The 26,290-nt window shown below is 34.0% G+C and overlaps 1 protein-coding gene across 1 annotated transcript in view; it reads left to right on the top strand.

Annotated features, from left to right (window-relative positions):
• Nucleotides 1-730: 730 nt before the first annotated feature.
• LOC138335185 (DNA replication complex GINS protein SLD5-like) overlaps nucleotides 731-26,290 on the top strand; it is a 42,859-nt gene continuing 17,299 nt past the window's right edge. The window contains exons 1-6 of the mRNA XM_069284162.1: nucleotides 731-1,377; nucleotides 2,616-2,762; nucleotides 3,468-3,521; nucleotides 3,974-4,071; nucleotides 4,490-4,578; nucleotides 15,107-15,197. Coding sequence (XP_069140263.1) covers nucleotides 1,291-1,377; nucleotides 2,616-2,762; nucleotides 3,468-3,521; nucleotides 3,974-4,071; nucleotides 4,490-4,578; nucleotides 15,107-15,197 — 566 coding nt within the window. The 5' untranslated portion in view covers nucleotides 731-1,290. The remainder of the gene's footprint in view (nucleotides 1,378-2,615; nucleotides 2,763-3,467; nucleotides 3,522-3,973; nucleotides 4,072-4,489; nucleotides 4,579-15,106; nucleotides 15,198-26,290) is intronic.

Raw genomic sequence — 26,290 nt, 5'->3', positions numbered from 1 at the left:
AGTGCGAGAAAACATGACCATTATATACATAATTGACATTATGTACGTATTTTAGCACTTAAGTACGAAAATTATGTACTTAAGTGTGAAAAAGAGACACTTAAGTGGACATAAAAGTTACTTAAGTTGTTAAAGTTATGTACTTTTAAAAGTAGTTTTGGTATTTTATCCTGAAACGGCCTTCCATAAGAGTGCAGCCTAGAAAATATACTATAAAGAATATTAAAATGCTTGAATTTGTACAACGTATTAATGAGTTTTGAGAATGAATGGGTCAAAATTAATGAGATGACATGAAAGCCACCGAGTGCAAATTAAAACAAGCGAAAGAGAACTTGTGTGTGAGTACACAAGTTGTAAGATGGGTGAACGCAGGGTTCCAACCCTGGCATCCCTTTAATATGATATACTTCTGTAATAAAATTAATTGGAAACAAAATAATTAATACCTTTGGTTATTTGCCTAAATTTTGAGTTTTACGTTTTAGTTCTAAGATAATTTACCTAAATAACTTAATTTGTTCATTTAGATTTTGCACAACAAAAGTGCCAATTTACATTATTGCATCAGGAGAGTAAAGTCGCCAAAATTATAACCATCTTTTATTTTCAAGAGGTGTCAGACAGGGCGAGATACTCTTTCTGGAGCAATCTTAAAATATACACACTATCATTCAGGGAAGTGATTAAATGAATAATTATAAGAATGTTCGGGCCCATATATTTCAGTAGCCTCAACTTAGTTACACAGTGTGTGCATATTTTAAAAATTTACATGTCCATATAAGGGGTTGCACGTACAATGTACATGTGTGACAATAAATTGAAGTATACATGTCAGTAATAAAATTACAATAAAAGTAAATGAAATTATACTCTCTGCTTCTACTTCATAATGATCACCTTCAACGGACCATATGGTGGTGTGCTAAATACCAAGGATTGAGTATAAACGGATTTAAAATTACAAACGGATTTAAAAAAAAAAAAAAAAAAAAAAACATCATGAAAAAATATGGTAGGTTCGTGAGAGCTGTTTTGAAAGCTTCAAGTTGCCTCTCTTACGTTAATTTAATATGTATTATTTTATTTGATAATATTTAATCATCTTTAAGGAAATATCCGTACAAACGGTCAAAAATTCTTTATTAACGCATCGTGCTTGAAGGGAAGTAACTCTAACATAATAGAATATACCGGAAGTTGGTTGATATGGCGGGAATCTTAGTTTCACTTTCACGTTGACCCTGCAGACATATCGCTGTGTAGTTTTTTGACATCCCAGACACAATGTCGGAGCTGGACGAGTTTCAGGATGGCAGTGACGAGGAGGGAGAAGAGATGACAGCAGATGAAGTTTTACATAAACTAGAGGAGGTCAGGATATAGCTTTCATATGTGTTGTACACGTTCTTCTACATAATTTTTAACATGTATATATGTAGTTTTTGTACTGTGAGTATGAATGTAAAACTGTGTGCAATGCAAATTATACATATTTGTATTAAGCTTAAACTTTGCATATCCTTATAGATAATTGATAAATTATTCCACACACACACACACACACACATATATATATATATTACGATATATAGTTTATTTGCAGGCATCCGCAATAATCCAGGGGTTAATTTCACTGTCTGTCATTATCTCAAACCCTGCAAGCCTATGATTGGTCAATGTTTTTCTTCTGAACTGCCATCAGTTTACTTTGAGAAAGTCCAGGGGTGGATAGAACGACAGTGATTGTAACCCCTGGAGTATCGAGGATGCAGTACATTGTTTTCACCACAGGGGACTGTTGTTAAATATTACATAATTCTGTAATTTACAATTCTAATGTGCATTGTACTGACAGTCTGTGGCATGTGGGGTTTCGACCTGTGCATAAAGTGATAAAGACCTCTTGGCCAATCACTCTATATGCGAGTAAATTTCACAAAAGGCGAGTTAAAATTGATCGCCGCTTGCCATGTTGCCAGTAAAAAAATAAGAGCTGTTCCTGATTTTTCTTTCTGTATTTCATTTTTATACTAATATAACTTAGTATTTGTGTTGTTCAATGTTGTCTATCGAAAGCTTGAAAATATTTAAGTACGTACATTTGTCTTGACCAAATGAGCCAGGGATAAATCCAGGTTTTGGGGGAAACTACCCATTTTTCAAAGTAGGGGAAAAATTTGGCAAAATATAGGGGAATTTGAATCTTTTTATTTTGATCCAAAATTATATTCATTTTTACGAAAAAGTACTGTTAAACAACAAATTTTATTTTTAGATTTAGTAAAGCAAGATTTTAAGCTCAATAATGAAAAATTTGAGTTTATCATAAAATATGCAGTAGCTGTATGATAAATATGAAGAAATTTGCAAACAAAAGTCTAAAAAAATCATGAAAAATAAGTCACAGGAGAAATTGTGTTACAAAAACGGTAATTTTTTAGCTCCAAATGGGGAGTTTTTTAAATCTTCAGGGGAATTTTTGGCCAGAGGGGAATTCATTCCTTGAGGGGAAATTTACCCATAAACGGTAATAAATCAGAGCTAGACTGATCCCTGTGAGCTTACAATCGTGATTAAGGTTTTACTGAATCTACCTTTTTGAAATACAGGCTTGGAGGAATGAGAAGTTTTCACCTGACCTATTGGAGGCTAAAATGGACTTGGTGGAATGTATGTTAGAACAGCTCGTGGAGATGGAAGAAAACATCAAACGTGCCAAACGCACTGACGTGCGAGTCAGCATCCATAGAATGGAGGTATGGTGTACAATGAAACCTGCCATAATGACCACCTATGTACAATGACCACCTGCTTATTAAGTCCATTTTTAGGGTTCCAAATGAGAATTTATAACTAAATTTGACCTGTATATTAAGACCACTTGGCTATAGAGAGAACGCTTTTCCTTATGTTAAGGTGGTCTTTATTGACTACCGTATTCGAACCAATAAGCGCCCAGGATGTTTAAAAAAACAAATTTTAAAAATGAAAAGGTGCTAATAAAACGAAATTATTGCAAATCTAAACTGTTTTGTGTAGTTTTGGTCTTTATTTATGCATGGACAATTGAAATTGAGGCCTCAAAAAGGGGGAGGGGCGCTTATGGGGACATGGGCGCTTATTGGGTCGAATATGGTAGTTTGACTGTATTTAACACATGTGTTATGTATCGTGTTTATAAAGAAAAGCACTTAATTTTCTTGACTATATACATGTATATGTCTATGCAGTTTATTGTACAATGCATCTAATTATTTCATCTGAACCTAACAGACACTCATGTATTTAAAGCATAATCATGGTTTGCTTATTATTATTATCTTTTTCTTTTTTGTTAAATTTTAGGTCTTTAAATTGATTGATATTTTAGTTGTCAGATTTCAGTTGAGGATATTTAACTCCAATAAGTTGCAATGATTAACAAAAGATTACTGACAAAGTTTTGGCCCTTTTTTTCCCAGATTGACAGAATCCGATATATCATCAGCAGCTACCTCAGGTGTCGCCTTCAGAAGGTCTGTATCTTCTTTGTCCATCTCTTTATGTCCTTGATCTATTTCTCTATTTTTCATCCTTTGGAGTCCTCTTTATCTCTCTCTGCATAGAAATCTGGAGAATTTTAAGATACGCTTTCAAAACAAAAATAAAGTCTTAACTTCATCCTCTTGTATAAACTTCAATGATTTTGCAACAAATTTTGATAAAAAAAAATTGATAATGATTTTGTTGTTAATTATACCATTGTGTTATAAAGATGATTTATTTATCCACATAATTTTAATGATAAAATTCCAGTAAATGTATTACAAAGCTACTTATATTTGAAATGAAACATATTTACAACTATCCACATGTCTATATTATATTTGATATTTATTTTTCCATTGCTGAAATATTTCTATTTCTTACTAAAATATTTCCAATTGTACATGTTACAATATAATATAATAAATATGTTTTATATCAGGTTGAACGATACACGGTACATATACTAGAACAAGAAAGACAAAGAAAAGAAGAAGATTCATGTAGAATGTCACCAGAAGAATTCGTATTTGCTAAAGAGTAAGAAAACCATTCATAGAGTAAAATTTAAACCATTGCTAATTAAATCAAAAGACAGTATTATTTACAAGTAATAATTAATTAAGCGTCATATCACATTCACTGCAGAAGAAGGCTTCCATCAATGCCAAAAGATTGCTTAATAATGATATAGGATAAACAACTTTGTAAAACTATAATGTTTCTTCATAATTTTTGTAAATTTTAAAAAGTTTAATTTCAAACTTGCAACCAAAAGGTAGATTTAACAAAAGCTCTTCTATTTTATTTTCGAAACATATTAGTTTGGAAATTAATTTTGAAAAAATAATCCTAAAAGAGATAATATATATATTACATTTGAAATTACATTGTAGATAATCTCAATTTGGTTTAAAATATGACAGTTTCATGATAATCTTTTTTTTTTTTTTTTCAGTTATGCAGAAACAATGGACAGTCATTTCCGATCACTGGCTCTCAGACATATGCCTCCAAACCTCCAGACACTGGACACAAAACAAACAGGTGAGAATGGCAGTCATATAAAATTTTTTAGTCAGGAGAAAAACTTGCAGATTTATGGAAAAAATTGTAAAAATACTTTGTTTTTCATTTCTGATTTTGAAACCAAAAATATGTGCTGAAAATTAGAATAAAACTTGTAACTATTATGAGCTACAAATCTGATTACTACTTCACAAACTTTGTAGATGGTTACTTCATATTATATTTATGCAATTGTAGTGCAGGTTTAGCGCAATTACTGGGAGGTGTGCCATTTTAATGCACTTTTAGTGCTATAATGGGAGGTAACTCCTCTAGCCTTATGTATACATAGATGGTGAAGATTAGGTGAAGGGAGGTAACTCTTATATCATAAGATAATAATGGTATTATAAAAGGGGAATAACTCCTCTAGCCTTATGTACAAAACAAATTATTGACTGTAAACTTTAAAGATGCTCCACCACCGACAGAGTCCTCATTTGAACGATAATTGGTGTTTAATAGTGTCTATTTATGTCTAATTAACACAAAAAATGATGAATAATTTATTTCGCCTTTGGTGCATGCTTAATCAGTACTTTATTCCATATAGGACATAGTGCCAATTTTTTCGGGATGCAATTATTATTTTTGGCGAGGATCACCTCGCCAGTAAAATTAGAAGCTCAAAGTTTTCAATGGTGGTAATGGTGTGAAGTAAGTTACTAAGTAAGTAAGCTTCTGTTTTTGATCGTGAAAAAAATACAATTTGTCAGTGGTGGAGCATTTTTAAATTCACTACCTGAAAGTATACACATGTAGATCTACTTCAAACATCATAGATATAGATAAATTAAATTACGTATTTCATTCTAACATTAATATAGAGATATTACATTAAAGGTATATGTTACTATTTTTTGCCCGAAGGTCTGATAGTGGACTGATATTTATAGAGATAGATCATGTGTATAATTGGTTTATCACAAAGTCCAATCATCCTTGTTAAATAGAACAGAAACGTTTCATTCAGATAGTTATCTAATTCACTTTACGATATACCTGTGAAAACCAAATATAACTTTAGAAGTTATCACTATATCAGGAGTGTTGTGTGCGTCATAAAATAATAATAGTTCAATAAGATTATTAATAGTGGCAAATTCTCTGGAAAGAAAATTTAATCTGAATTAGATTTTTTGGTTTTTCATTACCAGATTGTAATGTTTAATGTATCAACTGTAATACATTAGATAACGTGGCCACCATTTAGAATGTTCACTGTATAAAACAAATTTTAAAGGAAGCATTTATAATATGGTACTGGTGCTATATATAATTTCAAATAGATGAAATATATATTTTATTTTTTTTATTCTATTTTTCAAAAGTTCTCTAGATTTCATTTATAGCAATATCATGTATTAGAAAAACCTTTTAACAGAAATGTAATTTACAAGATTTTGTCAGTGCTCTGAGAGACAGCCTTGGATAACAATCTTGGACGGAAGATAAACATTTGTATGTGACAGCGCATGTTACATAATTGATGATTTTGCCAAAAAACTTTTTTTTATGAAAATCCGGTTAGCTGGTACAAGCTTGCACATCATGGTCATTACCATGTTTTATCCTTGAGCTCACGGCTGTTTGTATATCGTACACACTCGTGTATATATTTGATAGTGACACTAACCACATAGACTTTATTTACATAATGTCTATAACAGATTAAGATAAAATCCCTGTCTCTATATACTTAGAAACACCCAAGTCTACATGTGATATCCATGCCTCCTTTGTCTTTAGACTTTCATTTATCAATGAAATGATAATGTCAAGCCCTGTTACCTGGCTATCCAGACATGATGAACTTTGAACCCTGGACAAGTAACCTTTGACCCTGTAAGACCCGACCTCAGATGAACTCTGTTGATAACAAATTGTCTGTTTCTTGGTGATTTGTTCATGTTAAGCTCAATGACCTTCACCTTTGGTGACAGTCTCCATACAGTTGTAAACAGGTAATCTATTTCACCGAAACTGAAATTTATGAATGAGTATATGGTGCATGTACCAAGTTGGGTCACTGACATGAAAATATCCTTTTAAGTGTTTAAAATCGTTTTTGTCTTTTATTAGAACATCTTGTTTGCAATGACGAACAACCTTTTCCATTGTACATACTTTGATTTTAACAATCAGCTCTATAACTTGAATATATTTGTCTAAGTTCGATAACTAAAACTTTTGTATTTTTCACTTTCTGCATCAAGAAAGCACTCTTACACCACTTAACTTTAAGGAATCCCTAAGTTAACTTAAAATTTTCCATAGAAAAGCATTACAAAATTTAGCTTAATCTTAAGCTAAGGAGCTTCCCTTAACTTGTGTAATGCTCTTGTATGGAAAATTTTTAGTTAAGGAATTTCTGAAAGTTAAGAATGGTCCTTGGTCTGATTTTGCTGACAAGATTTTTTGTCACAAAACTGTATTTGTGTGAATAAAAAATGTCAGACAGAAATTTAATGACCTGAATGCAAACATATAATTCTGTCTGTCTGAATTAATGTCTAAGTCTGAAGTTATAGGGCGTCAGGGGAAACTCAGGCAGTCCATGTCTGGTGGCAAGGTTAGAGGAAACCCAGACTACACCATCTATCTGTTAGAATGTCAAAGTTTGGTGTCGAGGCAAAAAGAAACCTAGACTACACCAGACATCTATCTGTTAGAATGTCAAAGTTCGGTGTCTGGGCAAGGGGAAATTCGGGCTAGTACACCAAACATCAATCAGAATGTCTTTGTTAGGTATTGAGGTCAGAGGAGACAGCGAGTTGGTGGGATGTTCAAGATAGTTTTTGGAGGCCATCTAGGAAACCAAAATGACACAAAGTATCTATTTATAAGAATGTCTTATACTGGTGTCGGAGTCAGAGGAAAATTGGACTACATCACCAGACACTTTTCTGTCAGTATGTCTCATTGTGGTGTCAGGGCAAGGGGAAACTCAGGCTTCACAGAGCATCAATTTATCAGAATGTCTATATCTGGTATCAAGGCCAGAAGAGATTCAGAGTGCAAGATAGTTATATAATGTCTAAGTCTGGTATTGGCGCAAGAGGAAACTCAGGCAACACCAGACATCGTTCTGCAAGGAAGTCTTAAGTAACTCTAACAGCAGGGTCATTGCATGCTCAGCATTAGAACATTTTCTATGCATGTAATTTAGTGAGGTGTCTTGTAATTGGACCAGATAAAAATCACGATGTATTTATAGACAATATATAAAAAATTGGTAGTTAAGTTTTGAAGTTCTTTGTGCATGTCGTGACCTTGAGATTCATTCACTCACGCTTACAACTCAACGAAACTTTATATATCAATCTGGCTCTGGTTTAGTATAAGTATATGCTAAATCTTTATATTGATCTTTTTTATTTTTTTTTTTTTTTTCTAGCTCTGGTTTACAGTCAATATCCAATAAGATAAAACAAAGAGACACATGTACAATGTATAATCTACCTGAAGTTTTAATTTACAATAAAACATGTTCATGCTGTAACACATGTCCCTGTTGGGACAATAATCCTCGCTGTGACTCACTGCAGATTTTAATACAAGATTGATTTTACGAGGATATTCGAAGCCATTGGCCAAGTCATAAGTGCTTTATTTCTTTTCTTGTAAATTGTCAAGGCTGTTTCCCAACATGTAACAATAGTGCATGCTACATTTGACCTCGTCATAACCTTTGCTACATATGTATCGAAATGTGAGTTTCATTGAAATCCAAATGCAACATTTGGTCTAGTGTTGTTCTACAATAGTATATGAGTAATGTACTATAGGCATGGAAATGTAAACTGCTACATAAAATATTATGTTTATATCAGATATTGATCTGAAATAAAATTATACAATACCCATATATGATAATACGTAACAGGTAATGCAATAGGGTACTTTTAATCCCCCACAAAGGACATTTGAATATTGAACTGGGCCCCATGTGTGCATTCTTCCATCCGTCCAAGAAGGCTTTAACTCCAGAAAACCATTCAACTTGGCTTTCTATATATTTTCTGTAAAAATCAGGATTAAGCGTACTAGTGTACTTAATGTACTTAGTGTACCTAGTGTACCTAATGTACTTAGTGTACCTAATGTACTGAGTGTACCTAGTTTACTTAGTGTACTTAGTGTACTTAGTGTACTGAGTGTACTTAGTGTACCTAGTGTACTACTTAGTGTACCTAGTGTACTTAGTGTACCTAGTGTACCTTGTGTACTTAGTGTACTTAGTGTACTAGTGTACTGTGTACTTAGTGTACTTAGTGTACTTAGTGTACCTAGTGTACTTAGTGTACCTTGTGTACTTAGTGTACCTATGTACTTGTGTACTTAGTGTACCTTAGTGTACTTAGTGTACCTTAGTGTACTGTGTACTTAGTGTACTTAGTGTACTAGTTACCTTGTGTACTTAGTGTACTTAGTGAACCTAGTGTACTTAGTGTACCTTGTGTACTTAGTGTACCTAGTGTACTTAGTGTACCTAGTGTACTTAGTGTACTAGTGTACCTTACTTGTGTACTAGTGTACCTGTGTACCTTGTGTACCTTGTGTACCTATATTGTGTACTTAGTGTACTAGTGTACCTTGTGTACTTAGTGTACCTAGTGTACTTGTTATACTAGTGTACTTAGTGTACCTAGTGTACTTAGTGTACCTAGTGTACTTAGTGTACCTTGTGTACTTAGTGTACCTTGTGTACTTAGTGTACTTAGTGTACCTAGTGTACTTAGTGTACCTAGTGTACTTAGTGTACCTAGTGTACTTAGTGTACCTAGTGTACTTAGTGTACCTAGTGTACTTAGTGTACCTAGTGTACTTAGTGTACCTAGTGTACTTAGTGTACCTTGTGTACTTAGTGTACCTAGTGTACTTAGTGTACCTAGTGTACTTAGTGTACCTAGTGTACTTAGTGTACCTAGTGTACCTAGTGTACTTAGTGTACTTAGTGTACTTAGTGTACCTAGTGTACTTAGTGTACCTAGTGTACTTAGTGTACCTAGTGTACTTAGTGTACTTAGTGTACCTAGTGTACTTAGTGTACCTAGTGTACTTAGTGTACCTAGTGTACTTAGTGTACCTAGTGTACTTAGTGTACTTAGTGTACCTAGTGTACTTAGTGTACTTAGTGTACCTATGTGTGTACTAGTGTACTTAGTGTACTATGTGTGACTTAGTGTACTTGTACTTAGTGTACCTAGTGTACTTAGTGTACTTAGTGTACTTAGTGTACTTAGTGTACTATGTACTAGTGTACTAGTGTACTTAGTGTACTTAGTGTACCTAGCGTACTTAGTGTACTCAGTGTACCTAGCGTGACTTAGTGTACTTAGTGTACCTGGTACCTAGTGTACTTGTGTTAGGTCAGTGTACCTAGCGTACTTAGTGTACTCAGTGTACCTAGCGTACTTAGTGTACTCAGTGTACCTAGTGTACTTAGTGTACTTAGTGTACCTAGTTACTAGTGTACCTAGTTACTTAGTGTACCTAGTGTACTTAGTGTACCTAGTGTACTCAGTGTACCTAGGTACTAGTGTACTAGTGTACTTAGTGTACTTAGTGTACTCAGTGTACCTAATGTACTTAGTGTACCTAGTGTACTTAGTGTACCTAGTGTACAGTGTACCTAGTGTACTTAGTGTACTCAGTGTACTATGTACTTAGTGTACCTAGTTTACTTAGTGTACATAGTGTACTCAGTGTACCTAGTGTACTTAGTGTACCTAGTGTGTACCTAGTGTACTAATGTACTTAGTGTACTAGTGTACCTAGTTTTAGTGTACCTTGTTTGTTTAGTGTATTTGTTTGTTGAAATTACGTCCTGTTAACAGCTATGGTCATGTAAGGACGGCCTCCATGTATGTGTTGTGTTGCGTGTATGTTGTGCGAGGTGCGTGTTTTGGGAGACTGCGGTATATTCATGTTGTGTCTTCTTGTATAGTGGAACTGTTGCCCTTTTTATAGTGCTATATCACTGAAGTATGCCGCCAAAGACACCAAGCAACACACCCACCAGTCACATTATACTGACAACGGGCGAACCAGTCGTCCCACTCCCTGTATGCTGAGCGCTAAGCAGGAGCAGAAACTACCACTTTTATAGACTTCGGTGTGTCTCGGCCAGGGGACAGAACCCAGAGCCTTCCTCACAGGGGCGAACGCTCAACTCAAGGCCAAAAGTGAGGCGGTGCCAAAGGAGGCATTAAGGAAGATAAAGTCAGTTAGGAAGAAGAGAAAAGATAAGATCCTAAATTTAGTCGCCTTTTACGATCATGCACTAGGGGGCAGCAGGTACAATTCTAACACCCTACCTGCAGGGCTGTACCTAGTGTACTCAGTGTACCTAGTGTACTTAGTGTATCTAATGTACTTAATGTACCTAGTTTACTACGTGTACCTATTGTACAAAGTGTACTTATTGAACGAATATATGTACCCAGCCTACTAAGCTTATACCTTTCAGCCAGTTACGAATTGGTCCCTATGTGTCGTAGTGGAGCACTGCCTCCTAAAATCACTCGGGCACAGTTTTCTATACTTTTTTTGTAGGTTTCCAATTATTTTATGCATATACATGTATTTACATATTATTTTTGTCCAAAACAAACATAACTAACATTCTTAATATCTACTGTACCGCTCACAAGACGTCAAATTCACAATTTGTGGACTTGCCGTATAAATTCGTTTCAGAAAGACCTGCATGTGTATTATGTAAAAAAAAATAATCTCTCGATGAGAATTCTATATTTTATGTGGTTCAGTTTTATTTTCCTAGTAGGTAAACGATATCAAACAAGTACGATAAAATGCAAAGAAACGTTTTATAATGGTTTGCATAATCATTTCTTTGCTCCATTAGCGGTAATAGGCACCAATTGTAGCTCTAAAGACGACACCATTTTCTGTCTAAAAGTCTTTTGAGCTACAATATTGCAGCTAAGTGTACTTAGTGTACCTAGTTTACTGATTGTGCTTATAGTGCACTAAATGTACTTAGTGTACTTAGTATAGTTAATAACTTAATTTAGTGTACCTAGTGTACTTAGTGTAATTAGCTCTTTGAAATAATCTCTATATATCAGGCTTATTCCCTATAGGTGTCATGTGCCTTATTTTGCTATTGGAATTTTCCATTGTCAGTACATGTACTTTTTCTGTCGCCATGAAAACTTTGTCAAAAGGAAACTTTGTCAAATGCACCAAATTACATTTTCATTTTGTTTCCAGACTATAATGTCAAAACTATTAATCTTAGAATTTCTTAAGGCTTTCTGTATATATCAGGCTATTATAATTGCCCAGATTGCACACTTTGCTCTTGCGGACCTTCCATTGACAATTTTGTTTCTGTCACCATGGAAACTTATTTTCTCTGTTCCTATACCCATATTTAGAAACACATTCAAATCTAATCTAGGATAACACAAATTCCTATCATTAAAAGCAACCATGAAATGATTAAGAATGTATTCTTCTGAGGTTTCAGTCCCATTGAAGTCTCATTTCGACAAAGATCAATGAAGTTATGAGATTTTCAAATACAATTTATCAACATCTATCTGTAGCAAGTTGCCAGATGCAAATTTTGTCACAAAATTACATTTCTATTTGTAGTAGAGATTTTTAGGGAGTCATCGTGATTCGTCCGTCGTCGTCCGCCGTGCGCCGTCCGTCGTGCGTAAACTTTTTCCTTTAAAACGCTACTCCTCCTTAACCACTAAGCGGATTTCATCCATATTTGGTGTGAAGCATTATTAGGGAAGGACAATCATATTTTATATAAATGAGCTCGGTCCAACCCCTAGGGGCTGAGGGGTGGGGCCCCAAAAGGGCAATTTTTCTTATTTTAAGCTTTAAAATCCTACTCCTCCTTCATCCTTGGGTTGATTTCATCCATATTTGGTGTGAAACATCATTAGGGAAGGACAGTCATATCTTATATAAATGAGCCTGGTCCGACCCCTAGGGGCTGAGGGGTGGGGCCCCAAAAGGGCAAATTTTCTTAATATAAGCTTTAAAATCCTACTTCTCCTTCATCCTTTGATGGATTTCATCCATATTTGGTATGAAATATTATTTGGGAAAGACAATCATATTTTATATAAATGAGCCTAGTCGGACCCCTAGGGGCTGAGGGGTGGGGCCCCAAAAGGGCAAATTTTCTTAATTTTAGCTTTAAAATCTTACTCCTCCTCAACTCTTGAGAGGATTTCATCCATATTTGGTGTAAAACATCATTAGGGAAGGACAATCATATTTTATATAAAGATTTTAGTATTCCATGATGGCCACTGGCCCACTTCCTGTTTTCAGTCTTCAGTATCTGATCTCAATGAAAATTGGTCTATAGGGGTTTTAAGGCATGGCGAACAACATACAAACATTTTTATAAAGATTTTGGTATTCCAAGATGGCCGCTAGCCCACTTCCTGTTTTCAGGTTTCAGTCTCTGATCTCAACAAAAATTAGTCTAGAGGTTTAAAGGGATGGCAAACAAGATGCAAATATTTTCATAAAGATTTTAGTATTCCAAGATGGCTGCGAGCCCACGTCCTGTTTTCAGGTTTCAGTCTCTGATCTCAACAAAAATTAGTCTGTAGAGGTTTTAAGGGATGGCGAACAACATGCAAACATTTTGGTAAAGATTTTGGTATTCCAAGATGGCCACTGGGCCAACTTCCTGTTTTTATATTTTGGTCTCTGATTTCAATGAAATTTAGTATAAAGGGTTATAAAGGGATGCTTATCAGTATGATAAAAAAATTTGAAAGATTTTTGCTGGGCAAACCTCCTGTTTTCAAATTTTTTGTCTGCAATTCATTGAATGTAAAAGTACCTCAAAATTTCTTTCAAAATGTTCATATACTGTGCAACTGCATTCTTAATTTGTCGCAGGTGGAGATGGGGAGGGGGTCGTTTGGGGGATTATGTATTAGTGTCCATTACAATGAGTACTTGTTTTAGCTTTAAAATCCTACTCCTCCTTAACCCTTTAGTGGATTTCATCCATATTTTGCGTAAAAGATCGTAGAGGAAGAACTGTCATATTTTATATAAACAAGTTAGGTCCGACCCCTGGGGACAGAGGGGCGGGGCTCAGAATGGGGAATTTTGATTAAATTTTGCTTTAAAAGCCTACTCCTTCCTAACCCTTGAGTGGATTAATGCATCCATATTTTGTGTGAAACATCACTGGGGAAGGACAATCATATTTTAATATAAACGAGTTAGGTAAGACCCTAGGTGACAGAGGGGCGGGGCTCAGAAGGGGGAACATATTTTATAAAGGACGAGGTAAGACCCATGGGGATAGAACGTCAGGGGTCCAAAATGGGAGCTTTGCTGATATTTGGCTTTGAAAATCCGACTCCTCCTTCATCCTTGAATGGGTTAATACCATATATGGATGAAGGGCTACCAAGTTTGTTCAACTAATGACCTTTACCTATTTCAGAAACTTACATTTTCAGAAAAAAGTTCCTTGTATTGCTTATATTAATTGTTAACCACTCCATTATACTGTGACTGATGTTTTGTGCCATGAGTCAGATGACCGTTAAGGCCCTTGGGCCTCTTGTTTTATACAGGGATTGTAAGAAATATTGCCCATTTGGCGGCCATTTTGAAATTGTTTCTTTTTTCGCTTTAAGTAGAGCCACAGTTTGTCCATTTTTGACTGAAATTTTTTTTTCTCAAATCATTACTGCGCCAGCAATTTTAGATGTATCAAGCTAAATTTTGCTATAAATCTTTACTAGGTCCGTGGTAATTAAAATATTGAGCACTAATATCTGAAATGATAAGCTTTTGTCACTTTATTTTTACAGTTAACGGTAATCTGAGTACTTTTATTTTTTTACTATAAATACTGAAAAATGACAAATATTCAAATGGAGCATAAAAGTAAGCACACGGACCCCGATTTTTTTGCCTGATTTAGAAAGACCAACCCTTTCCCTACTGATATGCAAAGTAATAACAAAAGTTTGATACCAGAACTTTTCCAATAAAGGGTTAAATTTGGCAAAAATGGCTGTAAATGGTTCATTGTAGCTCAAAATTAATGGGTAGGGGTAGCATATGTTGTTATTCTGAGAAAAGATATTAGTCTTATTAATCAAAACTAGTATATTTGTAAAAAAGACTACTACTAGAAAATATATTCTACAAACATGCATACATATCAAACACTTCACTAGGAAATTATGGCTTTAATTTCTTGTGTATATAGTCAAAACGGCAAAATTCCCATAAAATCCAATATTTTGTCAACTTATAATTAGGTATCTTTGAGTGACAATAGCTTAAAAACGAGCACACGGACATACAAGTTTTCTTCCATTTTCTTTTATGGTATGAACTCCTATTTTCAAAAATCTATATGAGAAAGAAAGTTTAATTCAAGAAAATTTTGATTTCTCAGAGAAGTACATCCTTAAGTAATATAAGATACCAATGATATCTTTTTTATCTTTATATTGTTGTTTTTTCACAGCTGTGCGGCCTAATATGGACAAGTATGTGTTTTTACAAGTAAATGAAGATACAGAAGGAGTGTTAGTGGAGGAAGAGACGTTAGAAACAGGGTAAGTCTCTCGGATTCCAGCTCAGTACATATAATGTATGCTGGTTTTGACTTCTGTCTCATCATGGCAAAAAATAATTCTTAAACATTTAATGGTCATGATTCCCTCACAATCTGTGATATTCTGATATGATATTCTTTAAAGCTCTTAAATTTTAAGTGTCATGATTCTCTTGAAACTCTTCAGCTTGTAATGGTCATGCACAATTTTCGTAAAAGTGTGAATTTTTTAATGATCAGATTCTCGTAAAAGGCTTCCACTTTTAATGGTCATGATTCTCTTAAAGGCCCACTACCTTTCCGAGCAAAATATTTTTTCTTGATAGTCAACTACCGCGGTATTTAGGTAGACATTTTTTTATTTTAATTAAATTGTTTAGGATGATAATAAGTGTAGTATTAACGTTAAGTTATTTTGCCACTTACAAAATTAAATCTCGTTTTACATTCCCATTTTAAAAATCAAAAACCGATTCGGAAAGGTAGTGGGCCTTTAATATCTCGAAACTTTTAATGTTCACAATTTTGTAAACTTTTAATGTTCATGGTTCTCTTAAATCTCTATTAATTGTCATGACTTCAATCAATAAGTCAGTATCCATCACTTAGTCAGCAACTTTATAGGTATATATAAATGAATTATACTTTAAAATTGAAAATCGGTTCCCTGGAACCTTATTGGTACTGTAATTGCAGTCTAATTTGAGTCTTGTGGACGGCTTATGAAAATATCATAAGCTAATCTATTCTTGAATGACTTGCTTCCTCCCAAAGATATGTTTTACTAAAAGATATAGTGTTTTCTTAAAATAAAACTTAAGTTGATAACTTACGTCAGAATGTTAGATTAATGCGAACATTTTATGTTCAAATCTTGTGTCAGTTATTAATAATTCAGAATATTCTGTTTTAATGAAGAAATGATTAACTATAGGGAAAACACCTTAATTTTAGTTTGCTCATATTTCCTGATGCCTAATTAATTCACGATATATTCATTAAAGTGTATGTGGTGTGGGTTGTGGTGGCCATGTGGTTAGGATGTCCCCACATATCACCACAAGCCCTCCACCTTTGGGTTGCAGCAATTGCCAGATACTGGCTGTAGGTCGGTGGTTTTTTGCCAGGTACTCAGGCTTTACTCCACCTTCTATACCTTAAACGTCCTTAAATGACCTTGGACTGGTAAAAAGATGTTAAGCAGATTTGACCAAACGGTAATCTATAAACCAATGATTTAGGCAAAGCATTCAGTTATCTCTCAGACCTTGCAACCACGATATCATTCACAATATTTATTATTGCAATACTGTTGCTAGCAGGGAAAACACTAAAGCAAAATCATAACCAGCACGCAGACGCAAAACAGAATAAAATAACATTAATGCAAATTTGTTAACTTATTCAGCCTATAGGGACAATACGAAAAATGTCATTTTAATTTGTAAATAATGAAAATTGAATGATTGGTGGAGACCTGTCCTGTAGTAAACAAATAAATGATAAAAATTTTATCGAATTTTTCATACGTTATTATGTACCTTGGTATGTTTTGTATATACATTTGCACTGCATGCACTTGAAATTAAGTTTTGACATTTCACTAATCATATGAATTACGCTGAATATTAGTTTAAATTTCATGTTTGTTAAGTAAGGGAGATAGAGAGTTTTCACAATTTGTAAATTTATTTAGCAAATTCCATCACATTTCCATCCAAGTAAATCAATATGCACTTATCAACTTGTGGCTGCAGTGGCCAAGTGGCTAAGTTGCCCTGACATATATTATTACCACAAGTTCTCCGCTTCTTGGTTGAAAGTTCGAATCGCATTAGGGGCAGTACATTTCCGCTGGCACTGACCACAGGTTGGTGTTTTTTTCTTTGGGTACTCCGGATTTTCTCCCTCTCTTAAACCTGACACCTTCTTAAACTAAACTATAATAACAAATAGAATTGCTCCACAGAATTTCCATAAATGTTATTCATGATATACATGTATATGACAGGAAATAAATCTTCTTGTATCTTGTAAACCGCTTATAAATCCTACGATCTATATACCCATGAGTGCTCTTTCCTTCCTATGATAATAATCCAATATTTATTCATACCTATCATGATGCTCTTTACGTTGCTTAATGCATCCTCAATGTCCAGGGCCTACTATCACTATCGTATGTCCACCCCTAGACTGTATATATGCCTTATTATCTATGAATTAATCATTGTACTTTTCAGAGTATATGTTTTTTTATCCGCTGTAACAGAGAGGTCATTGCCCTCAGTAGAAATGTTTGAGTCTGGTATGCCCTTAGTTGTCAATAAATTGGGACTCAGAGCTATTTTTAGATCAACAAGTAGCTGTTATTGTCTGTTCTGGATGTATATATTTTGGCACAAGAAAGACATTTTGTGATAATTAGAAAAATATCATCATATTACGAAATCTGGTATTATAAGGGTTAACTGTTATTTCATACCATATATCAAAAGATATCTTTAGTACTGTTTTGAAATTATCTTTACATGTTTACGATATTGAGTCGGGATGTACTGGTATTTTGTTTATATGTCAATATCACCGTGCCTTCGACCTTCACCTTCATGTAGATAATGTAGCACTAGATCTCACTGCACTCAAGGATCAAAATTAACATGAACCACATTAGTATGACACTTATGGACCTGATCAACATTTGTAAAAAAAAAAACAGAAGAAAGTTCTCAACTGAATGTATACTATTAAGCGAAACTTTAGAAGGAGAAGCATTCTTCCTAGCAGTGTTAAGCTAACAAGTTCCTGAGATAGCTTTACTAACTGGTAAGCACACAAGGTCTCTACGTGACTTCTTACATGTCTTGGTATTTGGTTCAGTAAACACATGTAGCACAGTTTTATCTGAATATGTTAGGGTCACCCTGACCTCAGAAATGGACGAAAAATAAAACTGTCACAATTCCTGATCCATATAAACACAATAAAAACATTCAGACGTCAATCTATACACGTACATCACAGATATGGTCTGTTTTTGATAAAAACTTAATTATCCTTTTATTCATTTGTGTTAGCAATATAAAGTGTAGGGTGCATTAATGGTTACAATATTCAGATCTTATATTTTTCAAAATGTTGGTGGCATAGTAGTTAAAGTGTCTTTTCTTTATTTTTCTATAGGCTATATGTTTACAGGTTCACAATTATCAAATATCCATTTAGTATTTTCAAGTATTAATTGATTGTACTGAAGGTTGGTGGATTTTCTCTGGTAACTCCCATTTTCCTCCAACACCAAACAAAGTCTGCCATTATTTTTGTAAAAAGGGCATTTTGGTTTTCGTCCACGGATAAGTTGCACTGGCGTATAAGTCGCACTCCCGATTTTCTAGGAAAAAAGTTGCGACTTCGGTTATACTCGGGGAAAATATGGTATATCTAATCAAGCAAACAAAAAATTACAAAATTTTATTATTTTATTTAATGTTAAGATTTCTTTATAATGATAACTCACACTTTCCAACCCAAAGAAAATATTTTTAAAAATTTTGGTTTTAATGAAGTTGTAAAAAGGTCATTAAATTTAACTCAAGTTAGCAAAAGATTACAAGATTTCATAATTTATAATAGGTATATAATCAATGGAAAACAAAACTATTGTTGTTAAAAATTATTTTTGATGCCAAGGTTACTGTAATGATAAATCATACTCTCTATTTCTAACCTAAAGAAAATATTTAGGAAAAAAAAATTCTATGTTGTAGCATTTGTTAAAATTTAACCTTATAAGAAACCTTCATCATTAAACAGAATCAATTTCATATTTCACAGAAGTGCATTTCATTCTGAAATCAATTACCAATGAAATGTACATTACCAAAATCTAAAGGTGTTACTACAAATCGCAATGACAAATGTTAATTATTATCTATTGAAAATGAGCAGACAAATTAGTATTTTTCTCCAGTTATAGAAGTTACTTTTTACACCATTACCGTCATTGAAAAAAATATTTGAGCTTCTTATTTTACTTCAGAATAAACATATTTAAAATAATTAATTGCATTCCCAAAAAACCCATGGCAATATGTCCTATGTGGAATGATGTTACTGATTATATTGTGCAGACAATTATTTGTATAATTGCAAAAGTAATTCATATATATACATGATTAAACATCAATTATTATCCAAATGATAAATATTGTTTATGCCATCTGCCGGCAGTGGAGCATCATTACTTATGACCTTCCACCCTGTTGGTATAATCTAGTTGTGTTTTTATGTGTTAAATACTTGTGGCTGCACATGCTCACTACTTTGGCAGGTCTACAATTTCCCCTACTTAAACCTACATATGTAAGTAACCTTGGATAATTTCAGATATATATCAGTGGCCTTGCATTTGTTTACAACCTATTTATCCATTTCTATGAATAACTTTGAAACTCAGCCATATTTTTGTTACCAAGTTTTGACCAAGTATTTTTAGCTCACCTGGGCCGGTGAGCTTATGTCATGGGGCGGCGTCCATCGTCCGTCCGTCTGTCTGTCAATATTTCCTATAAATTGCTACTAGAGGTCTGCATGGATTATGACCAAATTTGGCCACAAACTTCCTTGTGAGAAGGGGAACAAAACTTGTTTTATCACCAAGCTAATCACTAGAGCTGTCACGGTACTAAATTTTGTCCCCGGGTACCCGAATTTTAGTATCCGACCCGTACCTGGATACTCGACACAGATCTACTGTTTTTGGTAACAAATTGGGTTACAATTATGTTGCTGATTGGGAAGATCGGTTGATCAACGGAGATTCGATGAAATCATATGTGAGTTCAGTAAAGATGACTTCGGTCGTTAATTCATTTCCATTGGACATTCATAATTGCTAACGAGCTGCCATAAAATGTCAGTCTAACCAGCATGTCTGTAGCATATACTGGTCCGAGAGGAAATGTTTTTGCACATGCGCAACAGGAAGTACTTGGATAGAAACAAAATACAATACAACCGGAAACTTTCTGGTCATGTGACATAGTCTTCATTCGGACGGTCTCTAGTGTTATTGGATATGACTATAGTGTGACCTATTTAAGTGAACATGTCCGTCAAGAAATAAAAATTGGAACAATGTTGCATGTGAAAATGTTGTGAAAAGATAAGGTGTCATCCTTGGTGACTGAAAACAAAACAAATGAGTTGGATTTCGTAATACTAATACTTTTAATATAAGTTCTAGACTTGTTTACTACATCCAGACGAATATTGTCCTATTTTGACGGGTACCCGGGTACACATTTTTTGACCCGGTACATATCCCCAACCCGACCGGGTAACTGCCCTACTAATCACAGTTTAACAACAATTTTTCAAATAAAGATAAAGTAGTTTCTGGTGATACAAATTTTGTAAAATTTTATAAGATTCTTAAAAACTTGCGGGAGCTTGATTACCCGTTGAGTTATCCAAGTTTTTCGAATTAGTTATACTTAAATATTAGGAAGGTTTGATTGTAATTTTCTACCAGTGTGTATATTTTAATTTTTGATGCATCAAAAAGCCTGTTTTCCTTTGAGCCATAATGAAATAAGTCAGGTGTTCACTATATATGTAAATAAGGTCGAATGGAAATTTTTACTCTTAAATCTGAGGATGTTCATATTACATAAAGGAGATTTTCAAAGTTTGTTTTTATGCATTTAATGCTAATTGGTTAAATATTAAAACAATATATTTACATGAAGAAAGTATGTATACTTGTATTCTTGTAAATGTGAATTTATGAAATAGCGTGCTCCACAATAATAACTATAATTTTCAACAATAGCAACAATATTGCATTATAGAAATAAACGAATGCTTCCAATATTACTTCTAAAAGTTTTACTTTATTATTTCTCAGTTGAAAATTTCATTGGAAATCAAAGTACATTTATACAGATTTTTTTTCAATAATTAGTATATTTAAAAAGATTTAAATTTTTGGTACATAGTTTCTGGTGCATGTAGATGTGTTTCAGATCGATGTTACACATGTTAGTATGAAAGTTATACAAGTTTTTGCATAAATACTTAAGATATGAACTACTTATTTTGAGCTTATAATTTTGCACAAGGTGTATAATACCAATTATAAATAGTTGATATTGGAACATTCTTCTATGATTAATCCTGTTTTTATATGCAGTCGATTACACAAATATTGTATATATAGCCAGTTCTAAGATGGAAAGGCTAGCTAAGTCATCCAAGATTAAGGTGTTATTTGGTACATTTAATCCACTTTCTTGGCCATATAAGTAGACTAAGTATATTGGGAGCGACATTCTAAAGAAAAATAAGGTTAAGATGTGTTATACAGTTGCCAAATCCTTTATGATTACCGGGTAACAGTTTTCATCTGAGGAAATCCGTATTTCATCAGAACATATAATCAAAATTTTGTAATATCAATCTGACCTTACCTGATTATGCACAATCAATAATTCAAATTAATATTTTAATTTAGAATTTCACTTCATTTCTCAATAGAAATTTGACAGCTTTTACATTTTAACTAATATTCATATGAGTTATAATTTCACTAAAATCATGGATTCATGAAATTAATGTTTTTTAAAATGGACATTTTATAATACAACCTGTTGTGTAAATGATATTTACAAAGAATTCAAAGATGATGCCTTAAAATAATATTGACCTCGTACTTAACCATTGCTATGTGACCTTGGATGTATGTACCTTTTGTCCTAGCTTGCAGGATATATGACCCAGTATAATGACCTTAGACCTTGTATGAACTGTATGACATCTGTATAAATTATCAGTGACCTTGAAATGATAGCCATTGCTAAGTGACCCTGAGGGATCTATAGCCACATCATCTTAAATAATGACCTTTGACCTTTTTTGAACTGTTGTTGTATGACCTTTGATGAATTGTTATTTGACCCTTTCATTTGCCATGGCAACTGACCTTGCAATCATTGGAATTTTATGAATCATCAGGCCTCATTATCATGAAAGAATCTTAGATATAAGTTTTAACTTTTAAATTAAGACAGTTTTGGACTTAAAATTTGTTTCTTAGTCCTGAGGCCTGATCTTGTACATTACAGTTGTGACCTTTATATACTGTAATCAGTCCTTGCCCATATATGTGGTCTTCTAGCTCCCTAAATCATTTTGCTTCCGAATCTTGACTCTATGGCTGCCAATGAACCGTAATTCTGATCCTACATGTTAACAATGCATGTATACATTAGTTGCCACATAACACTGCATGCAGTGCTCTCTTAAAGCTCACACTTTGTTGTCGTGTCTGGGCATTACTACGTTCTGATAATTAAAACAGCATTAAGTGATTACATCAGATCAACCGTTATCATTCCACAATTCTGTTGTAATCTGGTCGTTCTATTTCTGGATATATCAGTTAAAGAATTTCACTTTTACTGGAGCCACACCATGTGTTCTGCAAAATATTTGTTATTCTTTAAATTATCTGACATTGTTCAATTTTATCTCTAAATCATGCAGATGTGTTCTGAATCTCAAACTTTGATATCCTTTGAATTGTACAATTCTTTTTCTAAATATTGCAGATTCTGTGCAAGCATTGTAAATCTCAGACTTTGATATACATATATCCTTTGACATTTCTGACTTGTTCATTGGTGTTTTTTGGGTGACAGGAATTAAGATAACTCATTGTGTAAAATGATAATTGAATAGCTTAGACCTACTTATTTTAGTGGTAGTTTTATTTCAGCACTTTTCGCACAATCTTTGAATTGAAGCGCTAATTCATGTACAGCGCTAAAATCAGTAAAAGGATATTTCCGGTATTGACCAATTGAAAAAATTGTGCTAATTTATAACCGCCTTATTAAATCATAATGTACAGTTTCCGCTGTTACGCCCAAAGACTACACTAAAGGTATTTTTACAGTATAGTCATGATTGGTTCATTCATTTCTTTTATAAGTTTTAAAAAATTCTGTAATTGCCTATTTAAAAAAATTACTTGCCATAAAAAACAATAAAGGTACAGTTCAAAGTTGTTTTTGTGCAGTTGTGAAACTGTCAGTTTTTAAACTTCCTGAAATAAAATGAAATCGTCTGTCATTGCCACTGTGAATTGTACGGTGACTCATGACAGACTGACAATTGATCATTCTGCCGACTCAATAAAATTGCAAGTAAGCAAAAAGATCATGATTTTGAAGAGTAGTCCTACCCTAAGTCGGTGAACACTCCTGTGATCACCTCGTGGAGACTGCATGGCCCCTCGATCCAGTATCTGTGTAAATGGGATTTGTGTGGCAGACTGTATGGCAGTTATATGTCACCTTACCTTGCCAGCGATAATGGAACGCTTTCATATTCTGTAAACAAATTAAATATGGTAGCTTGGAGGTGAGTTAAAGCCTGAACAGTCAAGGTCACTCGGCAGCACTTTAGCTAAGTGCTTGTAGGCTATATGTACCATATGGGAAGCCAAACCCGGGAGTCGAATTACACTAATCACTGTATTTCTTCTGTCTGTCCATCCACAATCAGTTTTCGAAGATTTCCTCAAAAGCTTATTTTAAATATGCCAATAGCTGATAGTATGTACATGTGAAGTTGTGGTTTGAGGTTTTTTTCTCTCTCTTTTTAAAAATCCTAGATGGCCACCATGACCCCATAAAATGTGGGCCTGCAGTTGCCTTCTGGTGACTTTTTTCTGGTCCTCTGGCTTTTCTTGACCTTCTAACCTGGGCAAATCCTTCAATGACCCTGGCTGTTAATAGGACATTAATCAAATCAAACCAACTATATTTTAGGGGGGAAAACTTCAGTTTTTGCTGAATGGCAGATAAGACTGCTTGATTCATACATCAAGTGATTCATGTGCTTGATAATACATGTGTATTAGTTTTCTTGTTTATGGCATCGAGACTAGTAAACAATTACGTGTAGATATAGTTCAGGTCCAACGTTTATTTTAAACCTCATACATATTACAAAATACATTATACATGACTATAATAACAATGAGCTTGCCCACATATATTTCCTGGCTTTTTATTGGCCAAACATTTCTTTTGAAGCTTGCCTTTGTCTGAATGGTGTACGTGCATACATACATATAAATGTACATGACAGTCAATACAATTAAGAAAGAAACTGGTTTTTTCCTTTCTTTCATACAAGATATGCTTATACTTTAGTACATACCGGTATGTCTTCATTTACGAATGTCGAACAAAAAAAAATATGGCCATTTTCAGACAGAACTAGATGGAGATACCAGATACAAATAGATTTTTTGGTTTAAGCCGACAGGTAATCGGACAATATAGCTTTAGTTTGCCTGTACAAGATTTTACCAGAGTATTGTATTTTTCAGTCTTTTTCATTAATCAAACTTTTTGTACCCGTAACAGGAAGTACAAGCAAGTGCTAGCTATACAGTATTGGTGTCAATTTCAGTTTCCTTATATAGTCTAATTTGTACTTTTACAATTTTTGTATCAACAAGTATTAAACATATAGCTAAGGGACATCACCTCAACACACCTAATTGTTGCAGGATTCATTTCAGGGTATATGGGATTCAGGGGCTGTGAAACTTAGGGATGCTAAACTATACTTAGCTCTTTTTCTCAAAAGTATAAGTCCAATCCTAAACAATCTTGGAATAATTAGCTAAAGACCATCATTATCACATCAACACACCTAATTGTTGCAGGATTCATTTCAGGATGTGGGATTCAGGGGCTGTGAAACAGCCGCCATCTTGAAAAACTTCGAATTCGAACACTGCAATTTGGCTGAAATTTGCCTGAAATGATTCTTATATGATCTTGACAAAGTGTTGTTACATCTCTGGTTGATCCCTAATTGAAGATGGCTTTCATGACACCATTTCTAATTAATTTCCTATATGACTATTGCCAAGGTAGTCAGAGGGCCTTTAAGGCCCTTGGGCCTCTTGTTAAATACATAAAACACATTTTGTACAAATAAAGCTCAGAAAAGAAATAATTTTTAAAAAACACAAAAAAAAACCTGCCAATTTGCCAGCAGCCCTATATATTCCTGCAGCATTAACATTTATTCGGTCATGTGACATGTTCTATTTTTAGTGTCAAGGAAGCAGAGGAACTATTTTTAAGCACCTTGTTGATAAAACCATGTCTCTCAAGGTCACACATATGGCAGCTGTTTACTACACCAGAAAGCTTTTTTCTCTTTAGCTGAATTGTGTCCAAGGTCAGCGCATATATTAACCCCCCTGTGTAAAGAACCATTGATACCTGTTACACCAACTCGTGAATTAAGGTGTGCATGAATCAAGTCATTGTCTTGGAGAGTTATTGTATGTACAAACTAATAATCTGTATTCATTCTATGTCGATTATGAAACAAACAATATAAATGATAAATGGGTTATAGAATCACTTTGGATGGCTCAACATTGTTAATGAAGGAGGAAACTGGAGTGCCCAGAGAACAAACTGATTGATCAAATGGCTTAACCACTAATCACCCATTACATCTGTAGTTTTATAATTTGTTATTTTGATTTTGCTGGATCTTTTTAAAATTTTAAATTTCAATTTGTTTAATTTGATTTTCTCGTTTTGAATTATAAATAGCAAATATTTTGACTTGGACTTATTGGATATGGCTGGGACTTGTTGGGATGGGACGAGAACTTATTGGGATGGGGATGGGATTTACTGGGATCGGTCTTAAGAACTTATTGAGATGAGGCTAGGACTGTTTGGGATGAGACTGGGACTTATTTGGATGGAGTTGTGACTTATTGGGATATGGTTTGGATTTATTGGGATGAGGCAAGTACTGTTTGGGATTAGGCTGGGACTTATTGGGATGTGACTAGGACTTATTGGAATGAAGCCAGGACTTATTGAGATAAGGCTAGGACTGTGTGGGATTAGGCTGAGACTTATTGGGATGTGACTATGACTTATTTTGATGAAGCCAGAACTTATTGAGATGTGGCTAGGGCTTACAGGAATGGAACTTGGATATATTGGCATGGGACTGGGACTTTATTGAGAATGGGACTTATAG

Source organism: Argopecten irradians, chromosome 11, assembly GCF_041381155.1.
Source record: "Argopecten irradians isolate NY chromosome 11, Ai_NY, whole genome shotgun sequence".
In the NCBI taxonomy this organism is placed as follows: Eukaryota; Metazoa; Mollusca; class Bivalvia; order Pectinida; family Pectinidae; genus Argopecten; species Argopecten irradians.
The sequence above is the reverse complement of the archived record's forward strand: the minus strand, read 5'-3'. Positions and strand labels throughout refer to the sequence as shown.